At 48.3% G+C, this 14,534-nt stretch overlaps 2 protein-coding genes across 4 annotated transcripts; one reads left to right on the top strand and one right to left on the bottom strand.

The window, feature by feature from the left end:
- Window positions 1-71: 71 nt before the first annotated feature.
- On the bottom strand, window positions 72-4,454 carry LOC136518680 (WUSCHEL-related homeobox 12-like). 3 transcript variants are annotated; one of them, XM_066512359.1, is made up of 4 exons: window positions 4,033-4,454; window positions 2,739-3,836; window positions 566-837; window positions 72-440 (listed from the first exon to the last, which is right to left on the bottom strand). In XM_066512359.1, the coding sequence occupies exons 1-4, from the start codon at window positions 4,145-4,147 to the stop codon at window positions 426-428; spliced, it is 1,500 nt and encodes a 499-aa protein (XP_066368456.1). In that variant the 5' UTR covers window positions 4,148-4,454; the 3' UTR covers window positions 72-425. The 3 variants fall into 3 exon arrangements, with proteins under 3 accessions (XP_066368456.1, XP_066368457.1, XP_066368458.1); XM_066512360.1 differs by having other exon boundaries at window positions 566-834; XM_066512361.1 differs by lacking the exon at window positions 566-837.
- Window positions 4,455-12,107: 7,653 nt separating this feature from the next.
- Window positions 12,108-13,965, top strand: LOC136517076 (ras-related protein RABA1f). Its single transcript, XM_066510591.1, has 2 exons — window positions 12,108-12,766; window positions 13,274-13,965. Exons 1-2 carry the CDS (start codon window positions 12,549-12,551, stop codon window positions 13,704-13,706), a joined length of 651 nt encoding a protein of 216 aa, XP_066366688.1. The 5' UTR covers window positions 12,108-12,548; the 3' UTR covers window positions 13,707-13,965.
- The last annotated feature ends 569 nt before the right edge of the window (window positions 13,966-14,534 follow it).

Raw genomic sequence — 14,534 nt, 5'->3', positions numbered from 1 at the left:
TGACCATACCAGCGTTTCTGCTGCCTCTCATCAATCATCACACACAATGCCAGACTCCGTTCGACCAATAAAAAAAATTCAGATACTTCATTGTACTTCAGTGCTACGGAGTACAAGTACGTGCTACTACTCCGGAACTTGCATTGGGATGGCTTATTTCATTTCATCAGATGAAAATAAAGCAAAACACAGTGCTGTTTGGTCCTGACTTAAAATACATGCGTGCATGGCAAACTATACCTAGGTTTGGTTCGTACTGAAGGAAAATGATACATATCAGATGACAGTAGCTAGCTAGCTTAATTAGCTACACTCCGAAATATATAGGCGTCCGTGCGTGGATCAGTAGTGCTGTCGCTCTTCGCGTTCCCTTCCCTTTGACACTTTTTGACTCAGAAGACTTGCAGCTTATATCATTCAGTTCATCAGTTGTTAGTCGCCTGTGAATGCAGAACAAATGGGGAACAATGATGTTAGATGGTTGCTTATGAGCTTTTTCTCCTTTTCCGGTACTGAACACTGAGCAGGATTACTTCATGATCGCTAGCTATACGTTATCACATACCATGAGCACGTAGTAGAGAGTGTCCTGCTGGAGCGGCTCCACGGTGACGCCAGACTCGTCGACGGGGACCGCCTCGCCGGTGTGGCGCGCCAGCACGGCGGCCTCGCCGAAGGCCAGCTTCACGTCCAGGCGCATCGCCGGGACGCTGAACTGCGCGGTGGCGGTGGCCGCGCAAGTCACGGCGTCCCGCGCCACGGCCACCACCGTCGCCGTCGGCGGCGGCGGCGGCGGAGGCGTCTCCCCGATCAGCAGCCCAGCATCCAACAGCCCTGCTGATGACAGATATATTAGCAGCTAGCGATCGAGTGGAATCATTGCCCTACCTAGGAGGAGCTAGCTAGCTGCCGTGTGAAATCAAGAGCGAGATTTCAAGGGTTTTCTTGGAGATCGACTGATCGAGAAGGAGACGATTTGACAGCCATCACGCTCAATCTTTTCAGCACTCTAGTAGTAGTACGTAGATGTTTCACCCCCTTGAAGAAAGCACCCCGACAAGACTATACAAGGGCGCCATTTATGACCTCAATGGAGACCCAATTGCCAATGGCCCTATTCGTTTAGACTTGGCACTTGTTTAGTTACCCTAAAATTTAAACTTTGGCACTATATAAAAAGAGGATTATCCGTTACATCAAATTTGCGATACATGCATGGAGTACTAAATGTCCATGAAATCAAAAACTAATTGCACAGTTTGGTTGTACTTTGTGAGACGAACGTTTTGAGTCTAATTAGTCAACGATTTAACAATTATTACCAAATACAAACGAAATACTACAGTGCGCTACAGTGATGTACGATTCCGGCGGCGCCAGCTTCGGCCGGCAACTAAACGGGGCCTTGTTTAGTTCATAAGTCATAGTTGAAAATACTGTTGACTGATTTGATGTAAGAGAAAAATATCAATCTACCAGGCTGAATGTGTCCACTGAAGGTGTCTCAATCTGCTTTTGGATCTCCATGGTTCATTTCATAATATCTCAGGGCACATATCCAGTCCAAGTCTTTTCACACATGCTAAATCAGGTACGGAATAGCATTGTACCATGTTCATGCGTATAGCACTCAAACAATCAAGGTCTTGTTTAGATTGCAAGTTTTTTCACTCTCTCTCCATCACATCAAATTTTTGGATACATGCATGGAGTATTAAATGTAGATAAAAAAATAATTAATTACACAGTTTGATTGTAAATTACGAGACGAATCTTTTGAGCTAGTTAGATCATGATTGGACAATAATTTTCAAATACAAACGAAAGTGCTACAGTGTTAAATACTGATTCATAACCCCAATCTAAACCAAGCCCAACATGCACGTTTGCAGTTAGTAATGCCATAAAGTTTTCTCTTGGAATCTTATGCTTAAACAATCAACATGCACGTTTGCAGTTAGTAATGCCATAAAGTTTTCTCGTGGAGTAGTAACAATGCTATTGCTAGCGATGTTCTTCTGCCTGAACGTGCATATAGATTCCCACCAGTCCTATGTCTTGGCGTTTATATGTGTAGTACTGCGTGTAAGTGTAATGTACCTCTAGTACTGTACGACATTGCACATTGCACGGTAGTGCTTTCCCAAGCATGAAATGGGAAACAGAGGCAAACAGCTCACAACTTTTGGTTCTTTCTCTACCTCTACACCTATCGGTCATGTATGCATATGCTTACAAGCTGATAAGTTCCCCTGTGCAAGTGTAACCTTGTCATGGAAATGTCGATCTCTAGCTAGCTATGCATCAACAGGGTGCACATACAGCGTGACAAGATCGGTGCATGCACCAGTAGATTTTACACGCATGCATGCCTAACCTTGTCTCATTGCCTGCGACACACCAACACACCATGCATGCGTACATTGGCATCCGATGGGATCGCAAGAAATTGGAGCCATGCATTCCTATCATCGAAGTGGCATGTCCTCGCCTTCGGCAAGCTCGCTACATCCAAGCTTGCAAGTAGATCGAGGGGCAGGCCAGGCACGAGGACGATGCGTGCAGTGCAGTCACGGCAGGACGAGGAGACCCGGCCTTTTGTCTATGCGCATGCATGCTATTACTACAATCTTTTTGCACGAATAATGCTTGTGAATTGAAACCCGGACAGAAAACAAGGGAAAAGAGACAAGAATGGAACGAACTTGCATATGATCTAAGCTATTACTGTCACGCACCTTGCAACTGGTCGGTGAGTACGGCGGCGCTCGTGGCCGCGGCGGCGTTGCTCGGCGCAGAGCTTGGAAGCAGCATGGCCGCCGTACCGGCATCTGCAGCAGCGGCAGCGAGAGGGGCCGAAGCGACAGCAGCAGCAGCGTTCGTCGTCGCACCAAAGCCGTGGTAGTGGAGTAACCCCAGCCTGGCCTTCTCGTCGTCCCTGATCACTGCGCTTACGGCGTCGGTCTTGCTATTGCTCAGATCAGAACCGCAGGTGCTGTTCCAGAACTGGCCATGGCCGAGTCCCTTGGAGACGATGCTGATGTCGGCGCAGTCTTGCCCTAGAGCTTCGTTGCACAGGCCAAAGAGCACGCTGGGTGAGAGTGAAACGGCGGCCCTGTGCATGGCCGACGGCTCGTGCGTGTAGGTGTGGCCGCCGAGGACGCCGCCGAGCTCGGTGGCCGGCAGGTAATGCTGTCCGCCTTGCTGCCACGGCGGAAGGAGTGGCTCGGGGGATGCGACCATCAGATCGGGCATCGGCGGCGCTGCAGGCGCCATGATCTGGCTGTGGTACTGGTAGTAGAGTTGGCGCGCGGCCAGAGCCGCCGCCGACGGCGGCAGCGGCGTAAGAAGGTCCATGGCCGTCGCCGGCATCACGCCCTGGACGACAACCGGTGACGCAAGCGCGACGGCGGTCGTCGGCGTCACCGGCTTGCTCGACGACCCCGAGGACCGGTCGGAGGACGACGAGGAAGAGGACGTGGGCGCCACGGGAGCAGCCGCCGCGAGCTGCAGGTGGTGCCTCGGAGGCGTCACGGGGGCGGGAACCGGCGCCAGGGCGTTCGCGAGCGCCAGGGTGGCGCGGGCGGACGGCTGCAGCTGCCCCGCGGCGCGCAGCTTGTGCTTGGTGCGGGACTTGCGGTTCTGGAACCAGTAGAAGACGTTGGCATCGCCGACGGGGCCGTACTCCTGCAGCTGGAGGCGGATGCGGCGGATCTCGTCGCGCGACGGGTTCACCATGCCGGAGTTGAAGATCCCTTCCAGGATCCTGATCTGCTCCGGCCGCGGGTTCCACCGCGGCCTCGGCTCCGGATTCCTTCCGCCGTTCTCCTCGCACCCTGGGAAGCAAGCACACATCTCAACGGATTTTAAGCAAAGCCGGCCGGTGGATTCAGCGCTCGCCAGGCTTCAAGAAACCAAACCCTAAGCTAGCTACGTAGTATGCAGCTGCTGATCTGAGCATGCAGCAAGAAACAGTAACATGCAGGTAAAGGTGCAACATGCTTATAGATAAGACTAAAGAGACATGCATACTTGAGGACATGAGTGAGGACTTGCCGCCGTTGTTCATGTCAGGCTGCGGCTGCTGGAAGTTGCAGGCGAGGCTGGACCTGTACATGCTCGGCCAGTGCCTGTTCGAGGACGCCATATGCTGCTCCGACGTGCGCTTTTATCGACGGATTGCTGGCCGGTGGTGGTCCTTCTTCCCTCCTTGTTGCCTTCGGCAAGACAGCTAGCTGTGGTCGTCGTCTGTGCTCGATCGATGATGATGGGTGCTGGACTGCTGGTGACTGGTGAGATGGGGTGAGAGGGGGCAGATCGATCGGCCGGCCAGGGCAAAGGGCGTGTGTGTTGTGTCTCCAGCTGTTGCTGCTCCTGTAGCCTGTAGAGGAACAGTGTGGGTATCGGAGGGAGGACGAAGAACCCTATGGATTTGGCTATGGCTTTTCTCCAGTTCTTGCCCCCGCTGCTGCATGCTTATATAAATGGCTAGCTTTCTCACCTACTACCGTACGTAGTATTGTGCAGTGCAGCAGAGTTATAACACAGTTAATGCCACCATCTCCTCCTCCTTCCTTTTGCTTTGCTAGATCCCTTGGAATTGTGCGAGCGTAAAAATGGAGGGGTGATGACTGGTGACTGGTGAGATAGGGGAGCAGGGTGAATCTTGCATGGTAGAGAGGGGGGGGGGGGGGGGGGGGGGGGGGATTGAAGAGGGGCTACTGATGGATGGGGACATCCCGGACATTGACATGGCGAGCTACAGTGCTGATAGCTCCTAGCTGATGAAAAGTACACTGTGATTTGATCCTTCTTCCAGTTTGTCAAGCAAGGATGGCATGGGCTGCAGTGGCAGGTGCCATTCTGCTGGCCTTCTGTTACTGCCTCCGTAGCACAACGGGGAATAGATGGGAATTTGGGATTCCCAACTCAAATCATCTTTTAACTTTAATTGAATTTACAAAGAAGAATATTGACATCTATTATCCCATAGGAATAACCTCCGAACATATATTTCATAATAATGGGTCTAATGATGCTTTTCATCCACTTTGAGCCAAAACCGACCACACATTTACTCACTTCCCCTCCTACTTTAGAGCTATGATTCTTGGAGGATTTGAGGTGTGTGTGGTTTGAAAGGGACTTGCTTGGGTTGAGAGATTTGAGTGCCCGAAGTTCAATTTTCCATCCTTTCAGCATTTGGAGTCTCCTTCAAAGCCTGAATATGAGTTTGTAACTCTTGGATTCGATGGAATCGTAGCTGGCAATGAGTTGCCCATCGAAGCACCCATCATCTTCTTGTGGAGTACGTGTTCTAGGAAGATTCTATAAGCTCGGTGAAATCTACTCAAGCTTGATCTCGGTGATTCGCTTGGAGAAGAGGGTAGGGTTGAAAGAGACCCAAAGCCTTGGCGGCTTCCTCGACGACGAGGGCGTAGCATTCCTTTGTGGATTGGCAGAACATCAAGTTAAATCTTGTGTCCTTTGTGGTTGTGTGTTCTCGTGTTCTTGAGCTAGTTCTTGTTGTCTTGTGGAGAATTTTCCCAATCTACTTGCTTGAGTAACTTTAAGTGCAGAGAACTAGTGAGGACATCTTCACACATCTACTAGGGGTCTTGCTAAAATGTAGAGATTCAAATTTTGTTGTTCAAATTTGTACTTCTTGTAGCTAATTCGTCTGCCTGACCAAACATCCAATTTCCACCAATATCCGATAGGTATTGTGTATCCGATTGAAACCTAACATCTGGTCCTATGTACTAATTCTACTACGAGTTTAGATTTAATTTTTCAGTTTAGGATTATACACTGCCTATAGGCCCTACTAATCCTTTCAAGTTGATGGCGCTTATCATGGACCCATCGCATGCTTGTGGTAGGTCCCCGAATCCAGTGGCGCCTAAATTTAGATACCCAAGTAATCAACCAAGCATAGACAAGAAGGGTCAAATATGATAAACCTCCATGTTTCTTCAACAACAATGTAGTGTAGGTGGAATCGTAAGGATAGATCGCATGAGAGAAGATGTAGTGGTTTGAAGCTTAGAAGCAACACACGCACACGAAAAACGTGTGGATAGCTCAAGGGTGACCCACTACTTCTTCTTTTTTGTTCCTAGGTAGCCATGTTAATTCTGGTTCTAGAACCTATATGTAGAGCCTTAGGGTTCAATTTCAGAATGTAAATGCCGTTTCTATATAGTAGCAGTGGGCAAAATGCAATATGAACTTTGATGCAACCTCTAATATTCATCAAGGTAGTAGTATATATAAATAATTTTGAACATTCAATCAACTAGAAGAAGATGCATTAAGTTGTCTAGAATGATTTTATAATGGTATCATCAAAAGTGCTTTGTTGTTACTAATCAAGGGAAAATATATCTAAAGAATGCATGTATGTGTTAATATTCTAATGATGACTAAAATACCAGGTGCTCGTGCATCTCTGTGTGCATGATTGTTTAACGACAATCGACAAATGCACAAGGGGCAAGTGGTTTGCTAGCTTTGCTAAGTATTAACCCTATCCTAGCAAGTAAAACCTAATAATCTGAAAGAGTATGGCTAACCTAATGGTCCTAATTAAAATGCATAAAATGAAATGATGTATCTTCTCTTTTTGTCATTTACCTTTGATTTGTTATCTCTTCACTTAGCCATTCTAGATTTTTATTTCAGTTGTGATCAATACAAACGAACTATCAATCTTTTTTCATTCATGTGTAAATGGGTCATCATCCAAACTAAACTAAATCCATCTCCCTTTGTCTCGTTTTGCTTTTATTAATTTGCTTGACTTTTCTCCTTATTTCAAGGTATGACATGATTTTGATATGATCATTTGTAATGAAACTTATCCAAAACTCACCAATCCCATTAGTTCTTTAATTATTCTGTCACTAAACCACCAAAACAGACTAGGGCCCTGTTCGCTTGAACTTATCAGCGGTACCGTTTCAGCGAAATAACAACGTTTTTCTCTCACAACAAATCAGCATCAACCGTTTTTCCAGCCAGCCGAACAGAGTGTAGATCCATAACTTCACAATTATTAATGTCTGTATTCAATCAACATACTCACTTCTATACTCATCGTTTGTATTCACTCAACACTCAACTAGAATTAGTTATTCAAATGTTCTATAGCGATCATGCACAGAAATAAAGAACACAGTAGAGAGGCATGTATTCTAGTAATCTGGAGCATAGAATGAATATTTGTCTTGTTCAAGATTAACGGTGCCAAAAAATATTTCACGTCCAAGCCAAACACTGGCATTTAGTGGAGGTAAAGTGTCGTTAGGTGCAACAGGGGCAGAGCCAACTCAATTTGGTGCTTTCACTTGACAACAGTAGGTTTTAGAGATCCAAGACTAAAGTATTGTTCACCTAAGGAAAAAATAAGGGCCCTGCTATATATCAGGTGCCTGAAATTTTGCATCTGATCAGGCAATGATTCTCATTCAATGGATTTAAATCAGATGAATTTGGAACTTCTTCTTTCTTCGTTTGTTTCCTTCAGTTGTCAGGTGCATTTGGTTTTGCGTTTTCACGCGCAACTATAGGAAGCGTGGAAAAATAAAGCTAATGATCATGTTCTTAACACAAGTGACATTAATGATTATTTAGCCCAGATCCGCCCCTGATTGGTAATATTAGAATGGTAAGTCCTCTAAAGATGCTGTAGTGGTATTATAGCATGCTATTAGAACCATGGTTTTATGTTTTATATTGCATTCTATCCAACGAGTAACGAGTCACGTATAAAAATAACAGTACGAAACTAAAACCTAAAACCAACTCTTCACTAAGAATATGACCTCGGTAATAGGAGGAGCTGGCTGCACTGAACCAATTCGGCGTCGCGACAGCGAGACACACCGACGTCCTTGTCCAGCTACTCACTAGTTGCCTGATCGATCTCACGCACAGGTCACAGCACGTAATGTACGCACGAGCGTGCGGCCGGGCGCACGCTTGCTCGGTTTGTTCCTAGGCATTCAATGGTGAATGGCTACAGAGACTGAGAGCGCGAGAAGTGCCGGGCTCCAAGCGAGGAGGATCGCAGCAGAACTCACACTGTTCTAGCTCGTGTCGTCGTGTGAACTCAGCGTAGTCGGTGTGCATGCCGAGTAAATGACGCAGAGAGCTAGCTAGGAGTTGAGCGAAACCCGCGCGCCCCGGCGTTGCGCCTGCGCATGGATGCGTGTCGTTTGCTCGCGCCTCGCGGGGAGTTAAAGGCGAAGGAAGGAGAGTGACCGGGAAGAGAGGGCAAGCGGACCGGCCCTCGATTGGAAAACGGCAGCCGCGCGCGTTTGCGGCCGGGTGGGCGGCAGGTACCGACGGACGGCGTACGTGCGCGTGGCTGCGACTGCGAGTGGATTGACTCGATCGTTCGCGGGAAGGAGGTGGCGGCGATCAGCCCGTTCTATCAGTCAATAGCGTTTTTCTTTCACAATAAATGCGACTGCGAGTGAATTGACTCGATCGTTCGCGGGAAGGAGGTGGCGGCGATCAGTCTGTTCGTTTGTTGGTTTCAGCCAGGACTTATCAGTCAACCAACAGTATTTTTCTCTCACAATAAACCAACGTCAGCCGGGCTTATCAGGCCAGATACTAACCGATGAACAGGCCGGATGAGTGCCGCGTGCGTCGAAGTCTGCGCCGGCGGGGGCTAGCTGGCCGCGGCGATATGTGCTGAATAAAAATGAAATGGCCCATGCATCCATGGCCGGCCTCCGCCCGGTATTTCTGCAGACCCATGCATGTTTGTGGGCGCCGGTGGAGTGGCTCATATCATGCCATGCCTGTTCTCATCTCGCTCTCACTAGGTGAAGACGCGCGCGCGCGTACGCGGCGGACGCCCGGTCGGTCCCGTGTCTGCGTCGGCCGCACGCGCGCACGGGCAAAACATATGACCGCGTGACGGTGACGATGACGCGCGTTACGTTGGCAATTGGCACGGCGCACGGGCACCGGGGCAGTGCGTGCTTGGCCGGCCGTGTGGGTCTTTGTGGACGAAAGACAACCGAAGGAGCACGCACGCACGAACGCATGAATCAATGAAGGGGAAACCACGGTGCACGGTCGATCGATTCGTGTGCTCCACTGCACCCGTGGGGGGTCCCGGCGGGTTCTGGCACCTCGTAGAAACATGGCAGGCCAGCGGGTTGGCGACTGATGCGCGCACGGATCACGATATAGGAGACTCTATAGTAGAGGAGGCCGTCTCAACGACCGCGCGCGCAGTAATGGCAGAGACAGAGGAGCAGGACGCGAGAGGAGCGTACGGCCGGCGCCGCAGCTGGAATTGCGCGGTCGTCGACGCCACCGATCCCATCACCTGGCTCCGGCTCCGCTCGTGCGGTCCTGCCATGGTCCGCGAACCCAGACGGCCAGACGGCGACACCTTGACTGACACCACCACCTCTACCAGCAGCCAGCCTCCCTCGTTCTTCCCCGTCATCACGGTCACAGGTCACTCCACTCCCCTCGCACCTTTTCGTTCAGTAATCACGGAAGACGGAACTACGGACCATGCGAAGCAAGCAGCTTAGGTGACCTGTGAACGTGACACAGTGTCTGCACAAATGACAATAGTCACGCCGTGCCAGGCTTCCCAGCGCCTGGCTCGGCTGCCCCCCTGCCGGTGAAGCACGAATCGGGAGAGCTTCTCCTGGCTTTTGGGGAACCAGACCAGGACCACAGCACAGCCATGGGCCATGGCGGGGCGTGCTTGGGTGCATGGGGATTAGGCCGGCCGGCCGGAGACGTCGGAGCGAATGACCGGCGCGGGCCACCCTGCCATTGAAGCCATTCCGCTTCGGAATCTTTCTACCTCCTGCATGCCGTTGCCGTGTCAAACGCGACATTATTTATGGCTGATGTTTATGGCGGATGTTGATTTGTTATGAGAGAAAAATACTATTATTTCGTTAAAACGGGTACGGCTGATAAGTTCAAGCGGACAGGGCCTCACACGCGAGGCAGGAGAGTTAAATGTGGGTGTTGCACGTTTGGGGAGCATGCATTAATGAATCAGTTGTTCGGCTGGTATTAAAGCTGGCTGATAAACCAACTGAAGCTGATTTATTGTGAGAGAAAAATACTGTAGATTCTAACTGATAAGTCAGTTGATAAGTTCAAGTGAACAGGCCTAAATATTAGTACCTTTCATTTTGTCTCGCATTGGTCAATGATGATCGAGAGGCAAGTTTTAACTACATGATTTCATGGCTCCATTCGGATGGTATGGTTCTGGAGGAATTTGGATTGTTTGGAGGAATTCTAGAGGAATTTGTGAGAGGAAAACACTGTTTCGGATGAAAAAAGAAGCGGATCAAGCCGGGTTTAAGGGCACGCGAACAGGGCGTCAAAGTGAAAATACGCGTAGATGGAATCGATCTAGGCGTTGTTTAGTTCTTCCTCTAAAGTTTACTTTCAGATGTTTGGACACATACATGAAGTATTAAATATAGACTAAAAAATAACTAATTGCACAGATTACGACTAATTTGAGAGACAAATTTTAAGCCTAATTAGTGCATGATTTGACAATGTGGTGCTACTGTAAACATGCACTAATGATGGATTAATTAGGCTTAATAAATTCATCCCACGGATTACTAACGAATTCAACAATTTATTTTTTTATTAGTATTTGAACAACTCATACAACATCCCCATATAACACCTAATATGATATCCTAAACTTTACCTCTTGGATTTAAACACCCCTCGGTCTCTCTCGTGGCAGATTTTGTGAACGAAGCATCGACATGCAGTCGTACGTCCACGCAACTACACAAGCAGCAATGCAACTGCTAACCAGTAACCACCACATGGTTCCCAAGTAAATACTCCCGGGAAACATGGCTATATAAGTTTTCAGCTGGGAGCTGCAGCCGCCTAATTAGCACGAGACAAAGCACCGACCGATCCAGCTCGTGCCATCCGATGTAGGTACGTACTCCTCCGTCCCAAAATAATTAACGTTTTTTATTTTCAGGCATATTATTTGACATTTTGTCTTATTTAAATTTTTTATGTAAATGATAAAATAAATAAATTATTATGAAAGTATCTTTAATAATAAAATAAATTATAATAAAATAGATAATATTTATATAAATTTTTGAATAAGACAAATGGTTAAATATGATGTCGGAAAGTAAAAAAGTCACCTACTTTAGGACGGATGGAATATAAAGTATCTTATGAAATAGTATTGTACGGGCTCGCATGAAAACATACTGGAGAGAAGGAGAAAAGAGACACAAGGCAGGCAACATATTCCTGCACACGTGCACTGCAAAACCTGGAACCTGCAGCTAATTTTAGGCCCAGTTTAGATCCGAAATATTTGGCAAAATGAGCACTGTAACGTTTTCGTTGTTATTTGGCAATTAGTGTTCAATCATAGTCTAATTAGGCTTAAAAGATTCGTCTCGTGGATTTCGTCTAAACTGTGTAATTAGTTTTATTTTTTATTTATATTTAATACTTCATGCATGCGTCCAAAGATTCGATATGACAGGGAATCTTGAAAAATTTGGCATCTTGGGTGGTAACTAAACAGGCCCTTACTACGGCCTCTAGTACGAGTGTACTCCTCTGTCCCGATTTAATTATCGTTTTTTATTTTCGTGCCACAAATTTAACTCGATTTGTAGAAAATACTAGCAACATTTGTATCTTCAAATAAATTTATTGAAAAGCTAGATTCAAAAATCTTTCCAATAATATTAATTATGTACCATAAATAATAATATTTTTTAATATATATTTTGTTAAAGTTATTTTCGGGAAACGAGAACGACAGATATTCTGGAACGGAGGGAGTACGACACTACACGCACGCAGCGATTACTCGCGTATGTCCATGTCACAACCACCGTTTAATCTGCGGCACGGAAACCTTGATTTGTTAAGTTGCCTTGGCGTGCTTGGAGTTTCACTTGACCTGACGTGCTCCAGCCGCCCGCCTCCAACCACACGATCAGATTTCGACCGCATTCTGATCTGATCCATCGACATCCTGATCCCTCTGGCTCACCTGGCTCCAGAGTCCCAGTCCCAGCACTCCCAGCCAGAGCCTGCACCGCCGATCTGCCGAGAAAACAAGCCACGATCCGCCGCCACAATCGCAAAAACGCCCCCAAATCGAGCTGAAACACGGCCCTTTTCGCTCGTTTTCTCGCTTGTTTCCCCACTTTCCAGACCTCATTCATCCGGGCTCGGCGTGCGCCCGACTAACCCAACCAACCACGACGCCCGCACGCGTCCGCACGGCACCGACGCCGCACGAATCCAACGGAAACCGAGCAAAAAAACGGGGTGGGATTGGGAACTGAGAAAAAACCCGCACCCGCGTCCGCGTGCTCTCTCCGCCCCCTTCCCATCCGCCGCGCTCCCTTCCTCATCCACCGCCCGTCCCGCCGCGCTCCCTTCCTCATCCACCGCCCGTCCCGCCGCCGCCGGCCCAAGGCCAGGCAGCCTTTCGCGCCGCCCATCGTGCGTGCGTGCGTGCCCGTCTGGCGGCGATGGCGTACCGGGCGGACGACGACTACGACTACCTCTTCAAGGTGGTGCTCATCGGGGACTCTGGCGTCGGCAAGTCGAACCTGCTCTCGCGCTTCACGCGCAACGAGTTCAGCCTCGAGTCCAAGTCCACCATCGGCGTCGAGTTCGCCACCCGCAGCATCCACGTCGACGACAAGGTCGTCAAGGCCCAGATCTGGGACACCGCCGGCCAGGAAAGGTACGTACCCCCCCCCCCCCCCCCCCCCCCCCCCCCCCCGATCCAGCTGTGCCCCGCGAGCCGCGTCGACCCCTTTCCTCGTTTCTGATCTCCGATTGGTCCATTCGTTAGCGATTGCTATGCCTGCGTCGTATGGATCTTTGTGGCTTAGTTTGGTCGGTGACCCCTAATTGGCTGTTGCACATCATTGAAAGAAAATGGAAAGAATCTGCACTCATTCAATTCACATCTTCCTTGATTGCTCTTGCACGTACCATTTTCAATGTATCTCATTTCGAGCTATCAGAATATGCAGTTAGAAGATTGTGCAGGTGCAGGGCCTGGAGCTGATACAGGCAGCCCTGTTTTGCCAGATGTGAAGTTATAGACGTTGAAATTGTGGATAGAAATCATAACTCTAGCCCTGTACTGAACTGTTTGATTGATGCACGGCGTTGATTCCTGTGTGACTATAGGAGTACCATTATTCATGTGGCCTTTGCTGTCCAACTATTTTGTGCACTGCAGGTACCGTGCTATCACAAGTGCATATTACCGCGGAGCAGTAGGGGCACTCGTTGTCTACGACGTCACACGGCACGTCACTTTCGAGAACGTGGAGAGGTGGATGAGGGAGCTCAAGGACCACACGGACGCCAACATCGTGATCATGCTTGTCGGCAACAAGGCGGATCTGCGCCACCTCAGGGCCGTCCCGACCGAGGACGCCAAGGCCTTCGCCGAGAGAGAGAAGGCTTTCTTCATGGAGACGTCGGCCCTGGAGGCGATGAACGTGGAGGACGCCTTCACCGAGGTCCTCACCCAGATCTACCGCGTCGTGAGCAAGAAGGCCCTCGACATCGGCGATGACCCTGCGGCGCCTCCCAAGGGCCAGACCATCAATGTTGGCGGCAAGGACGATGTGTCGGCGGTGAAGAAGTCTGCCTGCTGTTCGTCTTAGCTTGGAAGGATAGAACATGTACTTGGGTTGGTTGATACTTCTGCAGTAGAGGGCGCAGGACGTTATTGCAGTCATGGTCCTCGACCTGTATTCATGTGTTACGAGGTGTCTCGTTGATTTTTGCCATTTGATACATTGAGCCTGTTCGCTGTAGGGTTTGTGGGCTGAGTTCTCTGCGAGAGAAAAACTGTTGGCTGGCTGATAAGCTATGACTGAAATCAATAAGCGAACATGCTGATTAAGGTCTTGTTTAATTTCTTCCCTAAAAGTTTATACCATATTTTATCGAATATTTGGACACATGCATGGAGTATTAAATATAGACTAAAAAATAACTAATTATACAGATTGCGACTACTTTGCGAGATGAATCTTTTAAACCTAATTAGTTCATGATTTGATAATAAAGTGTTATAGTAACACGTACTAATAACGGATTAATTAGGCTTAATAAATTAGTCTCGCAGTTTACAAATGAATTCTGTAATTTATTTTTTTTATTAGTATCTGAACAACACATGCGACACTCTCATATACTACTCGATGTGATACCTTGAAACTTTACGGCTTAGAACTAAATAAGGCCTAATTTATTCAGGACTTCAGCCTGCTGATATAGTTTAGTTATGGAAGTGTGCGGCTATCATATTTTTTTTCTTCGTATAGGCCTTTCTCTACCTTGTTGCATTCATTTCCTGTATATCTGTATACTGTCGCTTCTCTTGCATTGCTTCAACAGGCTATTTGCTTTGCTAGACTGCTACTATGTTGCGAATTGCAATCCTATTGGTCACTCATTGGATTGTATCAATATGCTTGGCAGTTGGC

The sequence above is a fragment of the Miscanthus floridulus genome, chromosome 17, assembly GCF_019320115.1.
Source record: "Miscanthus floridulus cultivar M001 chromosome 17, ASM1932011v1, whole genome shotgun sequence".
NCBI classification, from domain to species: domain Eukaryota; kingdom Viridiplantae; phylum Streptophyta; class Magnoliopsida; order Poales; family Poaceae; genus Miscanthus; species Miscanthus floridulus.
This window is presented reverse-complemented; position numbering and strand designations above follow the sequence as displayed.